Source organism: Monodon monoceros, unplaced genomic scaffold, assembly GCF_005190385.1.
Source record: "Monodon monoceros isolate NGI ecotype Baffin Bay Population unplaced genomic scaffold, NGI_Narwhal_1 Super_Scaffold_20, whole genome shotgun sequence".
Taxonomy (NCBI): domain Eukaryota; kingdom Metazoa; phylum Chordata; class Mammalia; order Artiodactyla; family Monodontidae; genus Monodon; species Monodon monoceros.
The window spans coordinates 104,249,116-104,273,423 of record NW_021703777.1 but is presented as its reverse complement, the minus strand read 5'-3'; the positions used below and the strand labels follow the sequence as shown (position 1 = coordinate 104,273,423).

General features: G+C 35.4%; 1 protein-coding gene across 2 annotated transcripts in view; it reads right to left on the bottom strand.

The window, feature by feature from the left end:
* Nucleotides 1–4,987: 4,987 nt before the first annotated feature.
* The window catches only part of AIMP1 (aminoacyl tRNA synthetase complex interacting multifunctional protein 1), a 37,944-nt gene continuing 18,623 nt past the window's right edge, over nucleotides 4,988–24,308 (bottom strand). The window contains exons 5-8 of one of the 2 annotated variants that reach the window (XM_029235843.1): nucleotides 18,673–18,884; nucleotides 15,649–15,817; nucleotides 6,061–6,170; nucleotides 4,988–5,064 (exon numbers count right to left, since the gene is read on the bottom strand). In XM_029235843.1, coding sequence (XP_029091676.1) covers nucleotides 5,056–5,064; nucleotides 6,061–6,170; nucleotides 15,649–15,817; nucleotides 18,673–18,884 — 500 coding nt within the window. In that variant the 3' untranslated portion in view covers nucleotides 4,988–5,055. Of the gene's footprint in view, nucleotides 5,065–5,288; nucleotides 6,171–15,648; nucleotides 15,818–18,672; nucleotides 18,885–24,308 lie in introns of those variants that run through there. The other variant, XM_029235842.1, reaches the window with a different exon arrangement.

Here is a 24,308-nt window from a genome sequence, read left to right as displayed (position 1 = left end):
ATCTACCTGAAGCTGGTTGTTCAGCTTTTTCTGGATGACATCACATGTATATCAAATTGAATAAATTCACCATTACTAGAGATAATTACAACTTGCAACAAAACAACCATGTGATCAGAATGAGCTCTAGGTAAAATAAATGATGTCCAGAAAGTTCATCTTTGGCATCCTGCCACCTTTCCTATTAGACCCTATAATTTGCACTCTTTCCTCACATCCCTCCAGGTGCCCTTCTGTATGCTATTCTCACCTGGAAGACAAAAATCTCTACTAAACTTTGTATTTGAAAACACTTTGAACATTTTAGATGATTGGAAGACAGTATACATGATACTTTTGCGCAGCTGGGGTTGGAGCCTCATTAGTACATACTATCCTGGGAAATTAGTAATTCATCTCTAATACTAACTAGTTCTGACCCTTACTAGGTTGGTTCATCTAGATAACATTACCTCAATCAGCAATTTCAGACTTTCTTTTTGTAGTTATGTTTATCTACACTCTGCCTTTTTAAGTAAGAATTTGCTTAGGTTTTCTCTTCTACTGATTTTCAAGCATATCACAATTCTTTTACAAAAGGCTATTTTTAAGTGGCATTGCTATTTCCCATATTCTCACTCAAACTTCATTTAAAAAATAAGTTTCTTTTCACAAGCATCAGAAGTTTTTATTGTCAATTCATATGCTTTAAGAGAAAATGTTATCCTTTCACATGAAAACTGAAAGTTATGGAAAAAGTTATTTCTACCAAAACCATTCTCTTTTGCTAAACTTATTAAAAGTGACTTTCAATTTACATTTTTCATTAATCTTTTTCAAAGAGAAATCAAACTGTGGTGTTGATTTTGGATGACTCCTGCACTGTTCTTTCCAAATTCCCCAGGTGTGAAAAGCTGAGTGGGGTTTTAAATTAACAAGTATCAGCCAAATATCTTAGTTAAGTGGATGCATATATTGAAAGCATTTCTCTACTGGGATGTATGATATTCTAACGAGGCCATTTACAAAAACAAATGTAAAACTTTGTCAGAGCAGCCTTGATGTGAAGGTTCATCACGTGAATGCCACTGAAGAAATGAGCAGACATTAATAACTGCTATTTGAACAATTCTATATGCATTATGTAGCAATAGGATAGTCAAGAAGAGTAGTTAGCCTTTTCATTTAAAAGGATTATTCTTTTTTCTTGCAATTATCGAGCCCCAGGTTTGTTTCTGCTGCTGTTGCTAAGGACAATAGCCTGCCAGATAGGAAATGATGCTGATGAAGACATAAAATAACACTTACACGCATATTTTACTCAAAAATCCAGAGAACTGGGTATAGGGTATGTTAGGAAGGGGGTGGGAGTAACGAAGGGTAAGGGAAAAAACCAAACAAGGGAATACATAAGGGTGAAAAAATATAATATACAATAATTAATTCATACTCTGAAATCCCAGATGGCTCACTTTCAAACTAACAATTATTTCATTGTTCTGGGTCCTTTCTCTAATTTTTTTTACAGTTATACTCCTATGAATTATCTCTGCCAAAACTCATCCAAAGTCAGAACCGTAACCATAAGAAGTACGATGAGCAACAATGTATATATAAATTACTAATTCTTTTCCATTCCAAAAAGTTGGTATCTGAAGAAGATCCAGTTTTGTATAGAGGTATATTAGCCATCAGCAACTATCTTTCTTTTCATTATTATTGTAAAACTTTGGGTTGTCACCGAAAAAGCACTGCAAATGTGTACAACTATAGAGGTGTTCCTGGTTTAAACACAAACTTTTTCTACCTATCTATCCATCTATTTAGCTATCTAGAACTTAGTGACATCCTTCATAAGTAGACTTCTGGGATAGACTCTCATTACAGGATCAGTGCCCTCGACAAGAGTGTACTCAAAGAATCAAGGCACATACATGGTTCTTTAGAAAGGCAACAGCTGCCAGCAGTGGCAGCCTAGTTTTGCCAAGTGATTCTTCCTAAGAATTTCCTCAGCAAAAAGAAAAAACTTGATAAATTCTCTTTGTAGCCACTCCAAAGGAGGGTTTAATGACCTCCTCTCCCTTTAAAATCGCTTAAATACTCCACTAAAGGAGCTGCCTTAATCTCCTACACGAACTACTGAAGTTTAGGTTTTTTTAATTTATTATCTTTCCCTACAGTTTAGACAAAAGAGAAGTTAAACTTCTCATTCAAATAAAAGAAACCACATGACTATCTGAGAAAGAAAGCATACTGTAATAGAGAAAAGCAGAATATTAGTAAAATCTAGGTTTCAGCTAGTTATACCTTAGCACCAGCATTTATGTAAATTTTCTGTTGATTCTTTGGGGTAAAATAGCTGGCTTACCTCTAGGGAGTTAAATTGACAAGATGTGTTGAAACTACTTAGCTAGCTATAAAGCATTAAATATCTTACTAATAATTCTACAATAAAATCCATGACATGAGACAGATATTATTAATATATCCCCCTCACTTGGAAGGCAAAGCTCTCTCCACAAGACAGCAATTTGCAATATTATTTTTAGGTGTGTTACATTAATTTGCTTCACTAGATTTTATTTTGTATCTTGGCGATAAAGTTTTAGTCTACACACCATTGCACAGCACTCAGAACCAGGACTGTGTCACAATTTATGTAGCCAAAGTACAAAGCTAACACTGTACTCTTTGATATTTTTATATATATATATATATTTTTAACATCTTTACTGGAGTATAATTGCTTTACAATGGTGTGTTAGTTTCTGCTTTATAACAAAGTGAATCAGTTACACATATACATATGTTCCCATATCTCTTCCCTCGTGTCTCCCTCCCTCCCACCCTCCCTATCCCACCCCTCTAGGTGGTCACAAAGCACCGAGCTGATCTCCCTATGCTATGCGGCTGCTTCCCAATAGCTATCTATTTTACGTGTGGTAGTGTATATATGTCCATGCCACTCTCTCACTTTGTCACAGCTTACCCTTCCCCCTCCCCATATCCTCATGTCCATTCTCTAGTAGGTCTGTGTCTGATATTTTTATATTTTTAAAGGTACAACATATAATTTTCCTAGAAAATTGAGTAAGTATACTTATGCCCCTTTAATGTCCTTGTCATAAGCAATAGTGAGGTGATCCTCCACCTGTCAAGAACTTAAAAATTCAATTGCTTTTATTTGTTACATTAACACACAACAGTTAGAAGTATTGTCTTTCTAGTCTAAGAAAATTGCAAAACTATTTGAAACTTTATCAATAATATTAAACCAGTGAAAGGGCATCAATGAACAGGACTGACCAGCATCTAAATATCTAGAACATGGATTTCAGTGGGAGTGCAGGGAGGGAAGAGAAAGTTTCAGTAAAAAACATCTCTAGCGAGGGGAGAGATACTACATCTGGTATAGCGGGTCAGGTCTGCTGAAAGACAGGGCCTGTGTGAAATATTCCTTAAGAAACTCTGTTCATTTCATATATACCAAGTAATCTTCTGAACAAAAATTCAACTTCTCAGGAAATGTGATACCATGAAAGGGGACAGAGATAGGAATACTAGTTTCAGGAAAGGAACATTCTTATCATAAACTGATATTAACATTGTATACCTCTATTATGTGTAACATAATATATACCCTTACAACTCAATGAGGTAAGTACTATTATTATATCCATCTTACAGATGAGGAAAGTAAGGTATAGAGGCTAAACAATTGCCCAAGATCACACAGGCATTTAAGTTGTATAGATGGAATCAAAACTAGGTAACCTGGATTCAAAACCAATACTACTAAGCTCTACAGACTACTTAGCATCTATAACAGTCATGTACAAATGCACGTTTTTGGACCTGCAAAGACCCAGATTTTGGAACCTCATTAAACTAACATTCTCTGAGGCCCTATACACACCCTCCGTCTTGCTGACGTGCTTATTAAACTTCAGTGAGTTACACTGAATATTTTGTAAATAGTGCAAATGAGAATTTACATATTTTTAAAAAAGCAACAACAAATTATCTGTTTGGTGGGCACTTAATATTCTTGTACTCATAGAATACTTAATGTTCTTCATAGAAGGCAGAAAAAATTTCCAATTATATATTAAAATTAACATGTCCTGAAAATGATTCATCTCATAAGAATAATACACATGGAATTTCTATATATAAGAAAAGTTAGTACTGCCAATAGTCACTATAAGATAGTGGGTCAACACTGCACGAGAAATTATCTTGGGGGAAGGTCAGCTTTTTTTTCTGGTTTACTTCGCAATACATAAATAGATGTCAAGAGGCACTAGCTGTTTAGTCCGTGACCTAACACCATCTCCTACTGTTGAAATTCTTAACGGGCTGAATACCAGTCAGAAGCCAGGATTATGTCCAGTTCACTAACAGTGTCATCATTTTTTGTTGATTCTGTAACAGTTCTCTCATCCCAGCAATACAAGTAAAACAGAATTAAGTTTTCTGTAAAAATAACGACTGAATGGGGCTAAGTGGATAACTTGATTGAGTAATGCTTTTATGTAACTTGAAAAACTGGGAATAAATAGTTCAACTATCTAAATAGTTGAAACATTCTTTAAATTATATTAGAATTATTTATAGAAATGTAATATAATTGGGAAAAATCAGAAAATACAGACTCACAAAAAGTCTTTATTCCCGAAAGAATAACATATCTCAAGTACAAAACTTTGGAAAGTCATTTGTGTTTAGTTATCAACAGATAGATATTAATGATGCTGTTAATATTCAGTTTTTCATAAAGAAGATAAAATTTCTATGATGATACCACATCTTGGCCTACCAGAGAACTCCACAGACTTAAATAAATGATACTTTTTATAACTTAGCATGTAGGGTTGTTTTAAAATTTTTTGTTTTGCCTCTCCTTCTTATTGTAGGCTATAAACAGCAACAGTGCTAGAATATTGGTATGTGTCATTTTTCTTTTAGAATAGATATTCCTACCTCCATAGATGCATTTCTTTTTTGGTATCTCAGTCATCATCTCAAGGCTGGTGAACTTGAAGCTCATAGTGCCTAAGTTAATTTTCATTGTTCCTACAATATCTGTAAGATGAGTGAAAATACGCATTTGACAACTTTATACATATGTATGTTAAATTTTTGGCTACAATTTCTTTTAATATATTGACAGTATGATGGTACACGAAAAAATAAAAGATATCAATCTTAAATGCTCTTCTAAAGATAAAAGCTATAAATAATCTTTTATTAGGTATCCAAAGAATCTTTGAAGTCACCTGGAATAAAAATGTGGACTGTGTTCACAGTCAATTTATTGGGAACTACATTGGTAACACTTTGCAATGTGCTTATTCTTTAGAATTAGTCAAAATTTATTACTAATTATTTTGTTAAATTGGAAAGAATAAGTTCACTACACAGTTGGAAGTTTCAGTCTTTTAAAAAAGTCACCTTAAGTATGTAAGTCGGGGTTACTTTGGCAAGCAACAGCAATAATGTTCAAATGCCATGTCTCCTAGCTTTCACATTGTTCGGCTCTCTAGAATCAACAGTTGGTCATTTTCAATACCATTACAATACAGATTAGTTAATAAGCCTGAGAAAAATTCTAACTTTTCTTTTTAAAGAGGAGAGGGCATTTATAATACAGATACTAAAAATACAAGGGTTTCAAATTGCATGCAACATGTGCCTACAAAGAAACTAAATGTTAATCTAGTTCAAGTTACCTAAATGTATAAAGAAAAAGCAATGTGCAAGCCAACATCCTCACTAAAAAATGAATCATCATGAAACACAGGCAAATTCCTCACTGTATCATAAAGGATCAAAAACCATAGGTAAAAATGTAGTGTTTCTCTAATTAACTGAAAACAATATATGCCAGGTAAAAGACTACTCAAGTCTAGAAGAAAAATAACACAAAAATGAGCCAGTTATATTTTAGGTACAAGTGACAAATATATTTCTTTTTATTGTTAAGTTTTCTCTAATGTATTTCAGTAACTGAAGTGTTTTATTTTATTTTATTCCACTGTTGGCCATAGTTTGAGCCCTACAGACTCCCTTCCCTTTCACCTCAAAGCGAGCTCCTTTGTATGTAGCCACACACTCATCATTAGTGTAAAGATCAGGCTGGATCTGCTCCCAAATCTTCTTCTTAGGATTCAGCTCCTTGTCAGGCTCTCCTGTTGGGGGAGGAAAAAAAATACATAGCTAACATATTAATAAACTGTCCATAGAGATTTCTAGTGAATTGTCTTGGATACAATTTCTGATCTTTAGATCGGATCAGGATTTAAACGTTTACTTTTTTTTTTTAATTATTTATTTATTTTTGCTGTGTTGGGTCTTCGTTTCTGTGCGAGGGCTTTCTCTAGTTGTGGCAAGTGGGGGCCACTCTTCATCGCGGTGCTTGGGCCTCTCACTATCACGGCCTCTCTTTTTGCGGAGCACAGGCTCCAGACACGCAGGCTCAGTAGTTGTGGCTCATGGGCCTAGTTGCTCCGCGGCATGTGGGATCCTCCCAGACCAGGGCTCGAACCTGTGTTCCCTGCATTAGCAGGCAGATTCTCAACCACTGTGCCACCAGGGAAGCCCCCAAACGTTTACTTTTAACACTTATTTTATTTTTACGATGTCGGCAATTTATATTCTTGATTGGTAAAATATTTTGTCATTTCCTTACAAATATTAAAGATATTATTTTTTACTCTTACAATAAACAGTTTTCCAGGTAATATAGCTCAATGAGTTGGAATGATTCATTCTAATTAGATTAGAATGAAATGATTAGAATGAAAATACAAATGATTAGAAGGAAAATACAAGATACTCATTTTATCATTACATATAAAGAAAGATTTTGAACAGATGAGAGCATAATTTGATGTGTTATAATTTTACACATGGCAGAAGCAGCTTATGCTTTACTATTTGTTTCAACATAAAAAATAAATGACTAGATCGCTGCTATAGTACTTAAAGATTTCTTACAATACTGGAGAATGGCTTAAATGTTGGGGTTATCTAGCTAAATATAATAACTACTCTGGGTTTCATCTGCTGCCCATTCCACTTGGTGAGATGGAAAGAGAAAGGAAGAATAAGGAGACAGGACTAGTATTTTCTAACCACCAGGAATACATGTTGCTGCATGCAATTCACAGAAACACACTGACTCTAGTTTTAAATATAAAGAAACTGGGGCTCAGAGAAGATAAGCTGCTCAAAGTCACACAAGCAACAAGAAGAGTGAGATTTGACACCAAAGCCCTTACTCTGTTAGTACAGCACCTTGCCTCCTAATAAATTATCCTCTGAAAAGAAACGAGCAACACTTTTACAAGTGGATAATATCCTATCCCCTCTCTTTACCGTAACTCACACTATAAAGTTTACAATCAAGAAGAGACAAACACATTGTAGAATGTATCTGATCTAGGATTAAAAACTACCAATATACCAAGCGATCCCTCTATTTAATGAATGATGAGGAAGAAGAGAGTAAAGTTGAATGTAACATGATTTTAGTAGCTGAAGATGTTCAATAACTTTTGAAATGAAGAATCAGTTTAAGAAACAATGAAGAGAAGTAACAAATCCCTTAAGTGTTAGTTTCAAATGGAAAATGATTTCCCTGGAGGAAACAACAAAAATACTGCTTAAGTATAACTAAGTAATAATAGAAATATAACTTTCTAGATCTTTTTATTAGCTCTTCAGCAACTAATTAGCTCCCTGAAACTGGCAAAAATATAGAAAACTGTCCTCTGATATGTAGCTTTTCAGAGATGACAGATAGTTAATTGAATAATGTATCTACAGTAGAACAGGCAGTGAAACTAAAAGTGAAGAGACTGTCTAGTATAAAAGATAAGGATTTTTCTTACTCCTTTAACAGCATTTGATTATTTGATTGGACAACAGAGAAACTAATAAACAGAATAGAAAAAATTCCAATATATAAAGTATCTATAAAATTTTTGGTTTTTTTTTCACCAAACCATTGGTTAGTCTAAGAGCATAATCGTACTTTGTTTATACACAGGTCATGTGGGGAAGTGGGCATTCCAGAATTCTGTAAAAGCTGAGACCAGACACACTGTTCAGGGGGGCCTGAGTACTAACTCTGGATCGCCCCACCTTGAACCCCAAAAAAGATATTCCCAAACTGATAATGAATTCAAGAAGCAGATTGTCTCAGGTTTGTGTAAAAGCTTCTTATCAAGACCATAGATTGTGTGGGTAAATTTTTGCTGAATGCAGACATAAGCCCCAAGTACAACAAGCTGTGGTGCAGCACAAACTTAAGCTTGTCAGATCTAGGAAGACACTGATATGTATAGAAAATAATAATCATTATAATACATAACACTACACTTACATAGTGCTTACTATGTGCCAGTCACTGCACTATGTGCTTTACATATATTTACTCATTTAATCCTCTCAGTATACTAAATAAATACTATTAATTACCCCCGCTTTACAGATGAGGAAATAGAGGCACAAAAGTAATAGCTAAGAGCTTAAAACATCAGGCAGGTAGCTAAGTGTTTCAAAAGATAAACCTCACAAAACTCACAAGAAATACATACCATTACAAAGCTTTCCTTGGGCTTCCCTGGTGGCGCAGTGGTTGAGAGTCCGCCTGCCGATGCGGGGACACGGGTTCGTGCCCCGGTCCGGGAAGATCCCACATGCCGCGGAGCGGCTAGGCCCGTGAGCCATGGCTGCTGAGCCTGCGCGTCCGGAGCCTGTGCTCTGCAATGGGAGAGGCCACAACAGAGGCCCGCGTACCGCAAAAAAAAAAAAAAAAAAAAGCCTTTCTGACAGATGAAAAAGCTGAGGCTCAGAAAGGTTCCTAGGTCACCCAGTACTTGCAGAACAAGATCTGAAGGTTTTAAACTTCTTACATAAGACTGTAATAATTTTCAAGGGATAAAGATTTTAACTAAAAATGAACTAGAAACTACGAGAAGAACCTTCAACTCTTGATTGTTGCTTTTAACACATCAGGCTCAATACCTGAACATTCCAAATGTGGCTGTAAGACTTTAACAAGTCAGTAAACGAAATAATGATTCAGACAACTAAAATTTTGAGACTGTAATTAAAACTTGCCAAATTATGATCACTGAATATAAATCAGAGCTGAAAAGTCTTGGATGGAGTGTTAACCTTGTAGTTTATTCATGTTTCTCAATAATACATTATTTGGTAAGGTATAAAGCAAGTTTAAAAGGAAAGTTTAAATCACCTCCCACAAAAAAGCATACCTAATATTTTAAACAATTTTTAAAAATGAACTCTATTTCCAGAGAAGCCTTTCATCATTCCTCTGTGTTATATCCCTCTTCTAAATCTTATTTTCCTAATTTCCCCCCCCCTTTCTTTTTTTGGCATGGCTATCCAAACAAAGTGATGAGATCAATAAAAGTTCTTAAAGCTGAAAACTGTAGAGTCTCTGTAATTGCTAAACACATGCCAATAATCACCATGTGGAAATGGTTACACGTATTGTAAGAGAACTAATCATTCAGAGATTACTTTAAGATAACTCAATCTAAACAAAACACATAGGCAACATGAACTAGTTCAGAAAGGAGTCTGTACAGATGTAAAAAGCTGTGACTACCATCTCAGCATTTAAAAACTACAAAAAGCAATAAACATAAATTCCAGAATCATCAGCTTCCAGGATATCTGTCAGGACCATGAAAAGCTTAGCACCAACTTAATTATTTTGTTTCATTAATTGAGTTTTTGAACTATAATAATTGTAACTATCACCTTTTGTGATGCAAAGACTAAAGTATAACTTTGCAAACAGGGGTCAATTAATTTTACAGAGCTAATCAACAGAGAAAAGTGGTTTGTTGATTTGATAGGAATGATCTTAGAAATAATGAAGATGGATCCTCAGGTCTGTTCTTCAAATACTGGAGAGTTTTGGGAGTTCTTTAAAACATGTTTTACTAGTATGTTTCTTTCTATTTATTCATTAACCAACTTACTGACCTACTCTATGCCTGACATTTTTCTGGATGCTAGGAATATAGTAGTGAATAATAACAACAACAACAAAAATCTTGATTTCATGATGCTTACATTTCCATGTGGGCAGATAATATATAATGTACAGTATATCTGATGATAAGTGTTATGGAGAAAAATAAAACAAATAAGGAGACATTTGAAAGATATGAATAAGATGAGGGACCAAGCCATGTAGCTACCTGGAGAAAGAGCCAGTGGCTCAACTAGGGTGATTGAGGAGGAGCTGAAGTACATGAGGTTAATGAAGTAATGAGAGGCCATTGTAAGGACCTGTATCTGTATTCTGGGTCAAATGGAAAGCTTTTTAATAGTTTTTTGCAGAGGACTAACATATCTGACCTACATCACTCTGTAGGCTATAACTGAAAACAGACGGAAGAAGGGCAAGGGCAAAAGCAAAGCGATCAGTTAGAAAACTTTTGCAGTTACCTGGATAACAGACGTTGGTGTCAGGACCAAAGTGGTAGAGGCAGAGATGATGAGAACCACTCTAGATATGTTCAGAAGGTACAGCCACTAGGATTTTCTGAAGAAGATGTATGGAAAAGGGAAATCTAGGGAGAAGACTGGTATATACATTCTTCTCCCCTGGGACATGTTAGTGAAGAAATCTCGTAGGCAGCTGGACAAGTGACTGAATAAAATAGCCAAAGGAATGAACATGGAAAGAAAAAGAGGCCAAGCATGGAAAAAGAGAAGAGGTCAAGGATCAAGGTCTGAGGTACTCCAATTAAGAGGTCAGGGAGGTGAGGAAGAATCAGCAAAGGAGATGAGCAGAGCAGCCAATGAAGCATGAGGACCACCATGCAAGTGTGGTGTCAGAAGCCAAGTTAAAGTTAATTAAGAAAAGGACTGAGAACTAACTAGCCATGGATTTAGCTACAGGGAGTAAATTGGTGATCTTGACCAGAGCAATTCTGGTGGAACAGTGGAGAGAGAAGCCTGATTGAAATAGGTTTTAAGGAAGAGAATCAAATATAGACAGGCTGTTTTTTTTAATTTAAAGAAAGTATATTAGTTTCAGGTGTACAACACAGTGATTAGATATTTTTATACATTATGAAATGACCACTGCAATAAGATCATTTACTGTCCGTCACCATACAAAGTTGTTACAATATTATTGACTGTACTCCCTATGTATACATTACATCCCCATGACTTACTTATTTTATAGCCGGAAGTTTGTACCTCTTAATCTCCTTCACCTATTTCATCCGTCTCCCCACCCTCCTCCCCTCTAGCAGCTATCACTTTGTTCTCTGTATCTATGAATCTCTGTTTTGTTTTGTTTGCTGTGGTTTTCAGATTCCACATATAAGTGAAATCATATGGTATTTGTCTTTCTCTGACTTATTTCACTAATAAGCATAACACCCTCAAAGTCCACAAAGATTTCATTCTTTTTAATGGTTGAGTAATATTCCATTGTGTGTGTGTGTGTGTGTGCGGGCATACGCGCACGTGCGCACACACACACCACACAAAGACACCACATTTTCTTTATCCATTTATCTATCGATGGACACTTGGGCTGCTTCCATATCTTGGCTATTGTAAATACTGCTACAATGAACACAGGGGTGTTTTCCGAGTTAGTGTTTTTATTTTTTTCAGATAAATAACCAGAAGTGAAATTTCTGGACCATATGGTAATTCCACCTTTAGTTTTTTGAGGAACCTCCATACTGTTTTCCATAGTGGCTGCAACAATTTACATTCCCACCAACAGTGTAGAAAGGTTCCCTTTTTTCTACATCCTTGCCCCATTTACAACTGCATCAAAAAGAATAAAATATCTAGGACTAAATTTAACCAAGGAGTAGAAACACCTGACTCTGAAAACTCTTTGTCACTGAGGAAAGAAACTGAAGATGACACAAATAAATGGAAAGCTATACTGTGCTCACAGATTGGAAGAATCAATGTTGCTAAAAGGTCCATACTACCCTAAGCAATCTATGGATTCAATGCAATCTCTGTCAAAATACCTGCAGCATTTTTCATAGAAGTAGAATAAATAATCCTAAAATGTGTATGGAAACACAAAAGACCTCGAATAGCCAAAGCTATTTTGAGAAAGAACAAGGAGGGGTCACACCTGAAACTACACCGAACTTGAAACTATATTACAAAGCTGTAGTAATCAAAACAGGATGGTACTGCCACAAAAACAGACACATAGATGAATAGAAAAGAATTGAGAGCCCAGAAATAAACTGACACTCATAGCATCAATCTATAACAAAGGAGGCAAGAATATACAATGGGGAAGAGATAGTCTCTTCTATAAATGGTGTTGGGAAAACTGGACAGCTACATGCAAAAGAATCAAACTTGACCACTTTCTTACACTATATACAGTAATAAACTCAAAATGGATTAAAGACTTAAATGTAAGTCCTGAAACCATAAAACACCTAGAAGGAAACACAGGCAGTAAACTCTTTGAGGTCGGTCTTAGCAATAGTTTTTTGAATGTCTGTCCTCAGGCAAGGGCAACAAAAGCAAAAACAAACAAATGGGACTACATCAAACTAAAAAGTTTTTGCAGAGCAAAGTAAACCATCAACAAAACAAAAAGGCAACCAACTGAATGAGAGATGTTTGCAAACTTACTGATAAGGGGCTGATATCCAAAATATATAAAAAACTCAAATCACTCAATACCAAAAAAAACCCCAATTTATTTTTAAAGAATAAGTGGGTCCAGAAGCTAAAGACCTTCACATATCATACATGCTTTGAGATTAACCATAAACTCATAATTACTAATAAGACTCAATATTAACAGAAATAAGCATGATCTTAGAAGTTAGAAGTCTGAATGCAAATTCTCATTTATTATTAGAACAAAACCAGTGCATTCTCAAAAAAAAAAAATATCAATGCCTTTATCTCATAATATTGTTTTCAGTTGCTTGATGCTTTAGGGACCAGTTACCATATTTAAATACTAAAATTTATGGCTTCACACATTTAAGATTTTAAAAAGTAGTGGGGAGAGTTTTTAGCCATTGTTATAAAAATATTATTTGGCATCTTCTAAACTCTATGGAAGTGATGGTTTTGTAGTTGGAGAAAATAGTTATTCAAAGCCAAATAGCAATTCAAAGGTTTGAGCCCCAGTTGCAATTTCTATACCACACTTAATATATATAACATAAAAGGTAAATCTCTAGACACTGAGCATATCAAGTGAACATCAAAATATACCAGCAGACACCTTAAGCTTTAAAATGTAGAACATATGCTGAAAAATACAGTACTGATAAATCATGGCTCTCTCTGGGAAAAGGAAAACAAACAAACAAACAATAAGACTAATGGTCTGTTGCATACATAGTATTAACTCTTATTTCCTTTTAGATTTACTGCTACAGAAGCAGTAAGCTATGTGGAAGCATAAGTAGGATGAGTACTAACAGACCTCATGTCCCCAAGTTTATCAATTATTCGATGCTGTTCAGCTTGGTTAAGCATTTTATAAGTTATAAGAGAATAATTCTAACAACCTCATAGGCTACTTTAATGTTAGGTTTTTCCCTTTCACTTTACAAATTTTTTTATATGTTAGCTACATATTCATGTGGTAAGGCACAAGGAGAAACTATGAATATGAAAGAAATATCAGACTTTGGAATGATGTAAACATAAACACACAAACAGCCGAACAGATTGGAAGATTCAAAAATATAGTAAAAGCAAGAAATCCACACTGGGCTATTAGCATCTCTAATGCTAAATCACTGAGTAACTTAAAAAAAAAAATTTCAATATACGTTAACAGTAACATCCAGATAATAACTGATTCAAGTGTTGAAATATTTATCTGTTAACTCTAAACTGATTTAAGTGCTTAAATATTTATCTGTTAATTCTATAAGATAAGGGAATGAAAGCTCTCACAGAAATAAAAGAACTATAAGCCTTCTCTAATGAAATAGCCCATATGAATTCACAGCAAGCAACAATCAACAAAAATGCTGACAGTATTAGAGATTCAGGCACATCTACGGTTTGATCCTTCTACAAACTCTGTATAACCTTAAGCAAGTAACTTAAGTATTATTGGGTCTCAGTTTCCAAATTTGTAAAATAGTGGGTTAAAGTAGATGATTTCTTCCAGTTCTAAACATCTGACTCTACAATTTATATCAAAAAATAAAACTTAAAATGTATTCATCTTAAATATTTAAATAAAAAGGAAGGCAAATTTTAATCTGAAAGGGTAAACCAAGATTTTTATTTTTTTTCTTCAATGTGTGCTGAATCTTAAAAGAAAAAGTTTGCTTCTATTTTCATTCCATTCCAACTTGGTGAAATAGAATTTCAGGTTTGTCAGGTATACACATGACGGCCTACCCAAAAGCATGAGGTTTGACTAAGTGTTTTGATACCCTGGTAAGTAGAGTGGTGATCGTGTGTGCTCCTAGAACCAAAAGCTATCATGCTGCTTTGAAAAATGACTGAGACTGGGATTTTCCCAAAACCTGCTTTACCAAAAAAAGTTCTCAGAGCACAGACCATCATGATCTTCAATCTACCAAGGTTCAAGACATACACATGGATTCAAAGTCACACATACTTGTTAAACAATCCCATGTTTTTTAGATTAGTATACTTTTTATTAGGAGTTGGGAGCTGAGTTTCATGGGAGTTACCCATGCTTTCATCCATTTTTAAAAATCTTATTATTCCAATGTTAAAATTCTTTGTGTCTTAATATATCATCAAACACAGTTAACACAGGATTAAAAAAACAGGCCTAATAATCATATCAGCCTTGCTATTCCATTAAAATTCATTAGTTTTCATAAATACATCTCCAAATAAATTTTGACTTTTAAACCTAATTCTACTTGTTATCCTAATTTATTTCTGCTTTTCCTTACTCTAGGCAAATGAACATCCTCTGTAAATACAGTCTTTTAATTTCTGTTTTTCCTCTTATGAGGTCTTCAACTTTTATGAAAGAAATATTTATTCTACATCTGCCAAGCATCCTTTCTTTACTGCTTCAAAGACCTATTTGAAGAAATGTTCTCATGCATTATGAAGTTTCATCCATCTCAGGAGCATTTTACTACAGAAAAGAAGCAATATGAAATGAACTTTCCTCTTAGATTATTAAAATAAATATGAATTTCTACTTAGAGATTTCCTCTAAATCCTCAAGTCTAGTAAAAGCATATGCAAGTATATTACTAGACCGACTTAGAGAATTATGCATTTCCCCCTCCCTCTTCATCTCTTCATCTTTCTGTGTTGCATTCTGAGATAATCTACAGCTTAAATGATTTTGTAGCACATTAACTGGTTCTCTATTCTTATGACACTTCTGCTATGGAGGTATCAAAATTAGTATTTCACTTACGGTAAAATCTCTCTGGTGTTTTATGAAATTTGAGTGTTCATGGGGACGGAATAGTTGTGCCATCTTGAGTCAATCTCAATAAACTCAATAATATCACTAATAATGATCATCTAATGTAAAGTCTTACAAGTCATTTACAGGATTGACTTTAAATTTAAACATTCCAAGCATAGCTTTGAGAACAATGATTCCCAAACTATTTTAAATAATGACTAACAAACACTTACCAGGGAAAGCATCAAAGGTAATTCTGTCTCCAGGAACAGACCCATTAGGAGGTGCCAAGATTTCAACTTTGTCTGGTGAACTAGCACACATCACCATTGCCTGAGATACTACTCCCCTCATCTTTGCAGGTTTCAGGTTACAAAGTAAAATCACCATCCGATTTTGCATCTGTGTGAAATATAAATTGATGATTAAAGATGTCTAGAGATTTAGAATAATCTTATCTAGAATACATTAAGGTACACCTAATATGCTAAATATCAAATGTCCTATTTTTGTGGCTGTTTTTATCCTTATCTGTGTCCAAAATCTTTTATGTTGTTAAGAAGTCTTATATCAACATGAAAAAAAATTCTACAAATTGACAATGCATTAGAGATCAAACAGCAGAGGCAATAATATTTCACTTAAATATAAATAAATGGCTGAGTGAAACAGATTTGGTTTTGAATTTAATCTGCCATGTACTAGCAATGAGGCTGTATAAAGTTGATCTCCCTGTTTCCTCACAAAAGGAGGGAAATGATATTAAAGACTTGTCACAAGGATTAAATCACAACATGTAAATAAGTATTTAGCTTATCATTAGCACTAAAATAAATGCACATTTTTTCTACTATATGTTTGATCATTTCCAATACTATGCAAGGTTCATTTCCTAAGTTAAAAAATACTGATCATTTAACAATTCAAGCATTGTGCACACTACAATGAACAATTACGGCTATTTCTATAATTTGTTAAAGAAGTACATAAAAATTTCTGTAAACTTCAAATTTACTACCAAATTCTATGATTAAAAAAAATTAGCCTAAGACTCAAATTTAAAAGGCCCCCATTTTGGAGGTCTTCATGAATTCTTATTGTCTTCAAACAAATAACTGTAAAATGCCACATATATGGGAACTTCAAAAGAAAAGTTATAGCAAATATGTATAAGAAAAACAACAGGGTTAGCTAGATGCAATCTGTTAAGAATCAGATGAGAGCTGTGGACCTTTACCTTAGAAAAATAAACAAATGTACAAAATTTGGTATGCAGTTTTGGGGAGCTAAGTGCTATTACTTTATAGACTGCTTACTAGTACTGACTTGTTGGGTTAGATACAGATGTGTACATAAATAACTTTGCTTATGGCTGTGAATGATAGCTTCTGGAAGAGAAGAAAAAGTCTGTAACTTATGAGAACAAAAACGTTGAAGCCCCAAGGAGGAGGAGTTTTTCCAATTTGAGCTGGCTCAAGATCAGTTGGTTCTTTTCTCCAGGGCTCCTTATGAACCTAACTTCATAAGTAGTTATAAAGGAGCCCTGGTCCTATACAAAACGGATGTTAGAAAGAAAAAGCACACACATGTGCCAAGTCTTTTTTTCACAGATAAGAGAAATTTCTTCACTGATTTCCTTAATTCCATCTTTCTCCCCTCCACAAAGCAACCGGATGATACTACTAATATGTGACACAGAGCACATTACCCCTTAGCTCAAAAATCCTCCAATGGCTTTCATCTCACTCAGAATAAAAGCCCACGTTTTTACAATGATCTCTAATACCCTATATCATTTGGCATCTTTATCTCTGATTTCATCTCCCATGACATTTCCCCTTATTTAGTCTGCTACAGTGACACTGGCCTCCTGCTGTTCTTTGAACATCCCAAGAATACTTCTGACTCAGGGCTGCCTGAAAATGCTCTCCCACCAGACAGAATGACTTGCTTTCTTCATTTTCTTAGACCTTTACTTAAATATCACTTTCTTTGGTCTTCCATGGCCACTTTATATAAATGACAACATCTTCCTAGTCTCAATACTTCCTAGATTCTTTCCCTACTTCATTTTTCTCCTGATATTTATCACCATTTAACACACTATATATTATGATTTTCTGACTCCCTCATAGGGATATAAGCTTCACAAAGGCAGGGCTTTTTGTTTTTTTAAGCAAATCTATCTATCTATCTATCTATCTTTCTATTTTAATTCACTTGCCTAGAATAGTTCCTGGCACAGTATAGGTGCTCAATAAATATTAGCATCTAGAAATAGGAATGAATAAATGTAGGAATTTACACAAGTTCACAAAGCCAATAAGCAACAAAGTTGGCAAAGGACTGAGAGGCAGAACTATTTTAATGCTGAAGTCTATGGTCTTTGCAATATCTCAAGCACTATGGGGCAGAGGAGATAGGTAAATGATGCAAATTACTACAGAAGATGTCTAGAAAGAGCAAATTAAAAACTATTACTGTCTTTGATTCGTTCCATGGTCACTGGAAATATAGATACATTTAAATATCTAAATAATAAAATACAAAACATCAATTTCTTTTTGCGGTACGCAGGCCTCTCACTGTTGTGGCCTCTCCCGTTGCGGAGCACAGGCTCCAGACACGCAGGCTCAGCGGCCATGGCTCACGGGCCTAGCCGCTCCGCAGCATGTGGGATCTTCCCGGACTGGGGCACGAACCCGTGTCCCCTGCATTGGCAGGCGGACTCTCAACCACTGTGCCACCAGGGAAGCCCCAAAACATCAAATTTTTAATGAATAAAGGAATACCATTAAAAATTGCAAGTTCAATCTTCATGATCCCCTCTCCTCTTTCCTCTTCAGGTATGAAAATATTTCTTGAGTTATAAAGAAATAAAACTTGCTTTCTTAATTTTAGATTGGTGCTTTCTGAGTTACATAACAATGATTTTAAAAATCAAGGAATAAAATTCCATGATGGAACAATGATGTTAAATACCAAACTAAAAACATTTTTAAAAATTGAGAAAAAAATAACATATCATTTCTTCTTTCTATGTTCCTGAATTTGATCTTAATTTACAGATGTTTTGCAAGTTTTTGCTAGTTTTATGCACTTTTTGGTGGAATTCATTACATTCAAACCAATCAACTGAATTAATCAATACTGGCTCACGTTGTGCAGTATGATACAAAATTACATGAAAAAACATTAAGAAAGAGGGAATGAAGGTGAAATGTATATGTAGAAATAATTTTAGCTATACAGATTACCTGTTCAAGAGGAACATGATTCACCAGGCCACTGACAACTGTTCTTAAGGCTGTTTCTCCAACATCTACCTCTTCTACATACAAAGAATCTGCATCAGGGTGTTTTCTGGCAGTGATGATACAACCAATTCGAAGATCCAGACGGGATACATCAATAGGCTTAGAGTCAGCACTTCCTCCTGCTGGTTGTTGTTTTTTCTCCTTTTTCTCTCCTAAAAATATTTATAAATGGATAGACATCAGAAGTAAAAATACACTATGAGGGCTTCCCTGGTGGCGCAGTGGTTGAGAGTCCGCCTGCCGATGCGGGGACACGGGTTCGTGCCCCAGTCCGGGAAGATCCCACATGCTGCGGAGCGGCTGGGCCCGTGAGCCATGGCCACTAAGCCTGCGCGTCTGGAGCCTGTGCTCCGCAACGGGAGAGGCCACAACAGTGAGAGGTCTGCGTACGGAAAAAAAAAAAAAAACCACTATGAAAATCTCTATAGCATTGATGCTGGTGAGCTTAAAAGAAAAAAAAAAAATGAGTGTTTATCTCCTATCTTCATTTAAATAACAAAGGAAAGAATTACTCATGTCACAATATTTGAACCCTTTTTAAGCTATTTCTCTGTTGAATTAACTGTCTATATCTCTAGTTAAAGACATAGAGTAGATGTTGGTAATCTATAGCTCAAGGGCAAATCCAGCCCACTGCCTGTCAAAAAGTTTTATTAGAACAAAATCATGTTCATTAATTTACATGTTGTCTATGGATACTTTGGTACTACGGCAGAGTGGAGTAGTTGTAACAGAGACTTTATGGCCAGCAAATAACCTTTTAAAGAGAAAATTTGCCTTTCCCTGAAACAGAAGTGTAGAAAATCCTTTAAGATTTAAGATTTACTGTGACTCTAGAGAGTCACATTTTATTCTGATTATGTTTATAAAATTCTACTTTTATTTATATGCTGATAATATAACTCTTATTAGCATATGATTACTTTAGCCATTGAGTCAAAATGCAACCTGTATAGAGTTCATATTCCTAAAGTTTACATTTAGCCTCTCTGGCAGAAAAAAAATGTAAAACAAAACAAAAACTTATTTACCTCCCAATCTTAAGAGATAAGTTATTATGGCTTGAAACATTGTTTTTGTTTGTTTGTTTTTTGTTTGTTTGTTTTTTGCAGTACGCGGGCCTCTCACTGTTGTGGCCTCTACCGTTGCGGAGCACAGGCTTCGGACGCGCAGGCTCAGCGGCCATGGCTCACGGGCCCAGCCGCTTTGCGGCATGTGGGATCTTCCTGGACCGGGTCACAAACCCGTGTCCCCTGCATCGGCAGGCGGACTCTCAACCACTGCGCCACCAGGGAAGCCAGAAAACATTGTTTCTTAACTATTTCTTTGTTTTATCTTTGAACAAATATTTACTCAGATCTACGGCACTGAAAAAAGTAAGATGAGTGGCACATGCTAGCTAAGCACTAAAAATCTCTTTTAAGAAAGACAGATGTATACAGTGAACATGTGATAAATATTACATACACAAAGAAATATAGAAGCACAGAGAAGAATAATTCTGCCTGGAGTAGGAATAGATGATTTTGTGTAAAAAGCATTCACAATTTACACAAAGATAGTTTATAAAAGAGAAGGTAGAGCTAGTTTAAAATAATGGACAATTTTTACTTTCATTAGCAAATTTTTAAAAAATACTATTTTCCATGTAACATATTAGCAAAGATTTTTTTAAAGAGTAAAAGCCCAAATGATATAGAAATATATGTATAAAATTACTACAAAAATCTTAATAGTAGTTATCTTTGAGTGATAAACTATACATTTATTTTAAAATACTACATACATAGTACTATAACAGCACAATATAGCTATTTTCATATACATTTTTAAACTTTACTCTCTAGGCATTTGAAATACCTTTATCAGGAATCCACATTCCAGAGGTGATTGCAAATATCAAAATCTATACCAAGAACTTTGTTAGTCATCTTAAGGGATTTTAGAAATGTTTCATTAACAAATGAATGATGCTTATAAGTGGCAGTATAGAAAGACTGTATGGGTGCCACAACCCTTGTGTGAGCAGAATTTTGGAATCTGGCAATCTTAGCAGCCAAACACCAATGGAACAGCCTTCTAATCCAGCACTGTCCAATATAGTAGTTGCCAACCCTACAGAGCTATTAACATTTAAATTTAAAATAATTAAACATTCAGTTCTTTAGTTATACTAGACACATTTCAAATAGCTGCATGTGGTTATTGTCTACTGTGTTGGATAATGCAGCTATACAGAACAGGAAGTTCTATTGAACAGAGGCATTCTAGACCTAGATCTCCATTTGGTTTTGTGTGCTCCCTCCTCCTCCAAAGGAAGACTTTGTTGTCTCATTTGACTAGAAGGTTGACTGACCCTGCAGCCACAGTAACGCATCCTCTTTGAGGATGGACTTCACCAAACTTATAAGAACAGGCTGCATGACTGTTCTGTGCCTACTTAATAAAATTCATAAAGTGAAAGAATTAGTCTGAACTGCCTTCTTTGTAACCATACCACCTAGTGGTGAAGTTATGTAGGAGAGGATGTACAGCCGCTAACTACTTCTAACAGAGGCTATTGATGCTTACCAAAAGAACTCAGAAGTGCTAAAATGGCTTAGGTTAGCTCACAGATCCCTGAGCCATTTTATATTTTCCAAAAAATTTTTAATTGAGTTTAAATACTATGAGAGGCATGTATAATGAATTATAAAAGCACATTTTTAGACATGCCTGGGGAAATGAAGTCCAGAAAGGAATAAAAGAAAGTTAAATAAAAAAAGGAGTCAGATTTATGATTAGAAAAATAGCTTTAGCAGCAATGGAAGGACAGACTAGAAAAAATGAGGCTTGAACATTAATTTAGATGAGATCATGAGAACATGAACTACCTGGTAGCACCTAACAAAACGGAGGAACAGGGCTGCGCTCCAGATATGTTGTGGTGGTAGGAATTACAGGCATACCTGATTTTATTGTGCTTCCCTTTACTGCACTTTGCAGATACTGCATTATTTACAAATTGAAAGTTTGTGGCAACCCTGCATCAAGCGTCTCTTGGCCCCATTCTTCCAACAGCATTTGCTCACTTCGTGTCTTTGTGTCACATTTTGGTAATCCTCACAGTATTTCAAACTTTTTCCTTATTATTATATTTGTTATGGTGATCTGTGGCTGTGATCTTTGATGTCACTACTGTAATTGTTTGGGGGTACCACAAGCCATGTCCGTATAAAATGCTGAACTTAATAAATGTTGTGTGTGTTCTGACTGTCCACCAACAAGCCAACCCGTCTCTCTCCCTCTCCTCGGGCCTCCCTACTCCCTGAGACACAATATTGAAATTAAGCCAATTAATTACCCTACAATGGCCTCTAAGTGTACAAGTGAAAGGAAGAGTCACATATTCTTCACGTTCAAAAGCTAGAAATGAGTAAGTTTAGTGAGGAAGGCATGTCAAAACCCAAGATAGGCCAAAAGCTGGATCTCTTCTGCCAAACAGCCAAGTTGTGAATTCAAAGAAGTTGAAGAAAACTAAAAGTGCTACTCCAGTGAAGACATAAATGATAAGAAAGCAAAACAGCCTTATTGTTAATACGGAGAAAGTTTTAGTGGCCTGGATAGAAGAGCACACCAGCCATAACATTCCCGTAAGCCAAAGCCTAACCCAGAGCAAAGCCCTCTCTTCAATTCTGTAAAGGCTGAGAGAGATGAGAAATCTGCAAGAAGAAAAGTTTAAAGCTAGCAGTGCTTGGTTCATCAGCTTTAAGGAGAGAAGTTATCTCCATAACATAAAAATTCAAGGTGAAGCAGCAAGTGCTGATGTAGAAGCTACAGCAAGTTATCCAGAAGATCTAGCTAAGATAATTAATGAAGTGGCTACACTAGACAACAAATTTTCAATGCAGATGAAACAGCCTTCTATTTGTAGGAAGATGCCATCTAGGACTTTCACAGCAAGAGAGGAGAAGTCAAATGCCTGGCTTCAAAGGACAAGCTGACTCCCTTGTTAGGGGCCAATGTAGCTGGTGACTTGAAGTTGAAGCCAATGCTCACTTACCATTCTGAAAATCCTAGGGCCTTTAAGAATGATGCTAAATCTATTCTGTTTGTGCTCTATAAATGGAACAACAAAGCCTGGATGACACTATGTCTGTTTACAACATGGTTTACAAAATATTTTAAGCCCACTGTTGTGACTTTCAGCTCACAAGAATGATTCCTTTCAAGATGTTACTGCTCACTGACAATGCACCTGGTCACCCAAGAGCTCTCATAAAGATGTACAATGAGATTATAGCCCATGGATCAAGAAGTTTGACTTGCAAGTCTTACTCTTTAAGAAATATATTTTTTAAAGCTATAGCAGCCATACATAGTGATTCCTCTGATGGATTTAAGCAAACTAAATTGAAAAGCTTCTGGAAAGGATTCACCATTCTAGATGCCATTAAGAATATTTGTGATTCATGGAAAGAGGTCATATATCAACAGTAACAGGAGTCTGGAAGAAGCTGATTCTAATCCTCATATATAACTTGCGGGGTTCAAGATTTCAGTGGAGGAAGGAACTGCAGATGTGGTGGAAATAGCAAGAGAATTAGAAGTGGAGCTTGAAGATGTGACTAAATTGCTGCAATCTCATGGTAAAATTTTAATGGATAAGGAGTTGCTTCTAATGGATGAGAAAAGAAAGTGGTTTCTTGATATGAAATCAACTCCTGGTGAAGATGCTGTGAAGATTGTTGAGGATAACAAAGGATTTAGAATATTACATAAACTTAGTTGATAAAGCAATGGCAAGGTTTGAGAAGACTGACTCCAATTTGGAAAGAAATTCTACTGTGGGTAAAATGCTATCAAACAGCATGTGTGCTACAGAGAAATAGTTTGTGAGAGAAAGATTCAATCAGTACAGCAAACTTCACTGTTGTCTTATTTTAAGAAACTGCCACAGGCCCCCACCCTTCAGAAATCATGAGCCTGATCAATTAGCAGCCCTCAACACTGAGAAAAGACTCTCCCCAAGCAAAAAGATAATGACTTGCTGAAGGTTCAGATGATGGTTAGCATGTGTTAGCAATAAAGTATTTTTAATTAAGTTATATACACTATTTTTTTTAGACACACTGCTATTGAACATTTAACAGACTACAGTATAGTACAAACATAACTTTCATATGTACTAGGAAACCAAAAAATTCTTGTGACTTGCTTTCTTGTGATATTTGCTTTATTGCAGTGGCCTGGAACTGAACCTGCAATATCTCTGAGGTATGCTTGTATAGGCTTTGGTAGCCAATTAAATATGAAGTTGAAGGACAGGGACAAGTTAAGCTTGACTCTAAGATTTCTACTCTAGTTGCCTAAGTGGACTGTGATATACTTTGCACTTCAGATCTTAATGGGTTCCTAAAACTTCAACACCCCCATGATAGTTCAGAAATTCTGGTTTGACTGGAATATCCCTTTCCTATCTTCACAACTGGTTCTAAGCTAACTTTCTACCTGTGATTTCTCTGAAACTATCCCCTATATATACACCTAAATTCAGTCATACCAAACTACACATGGGCCTCTATACTTAATCTCTA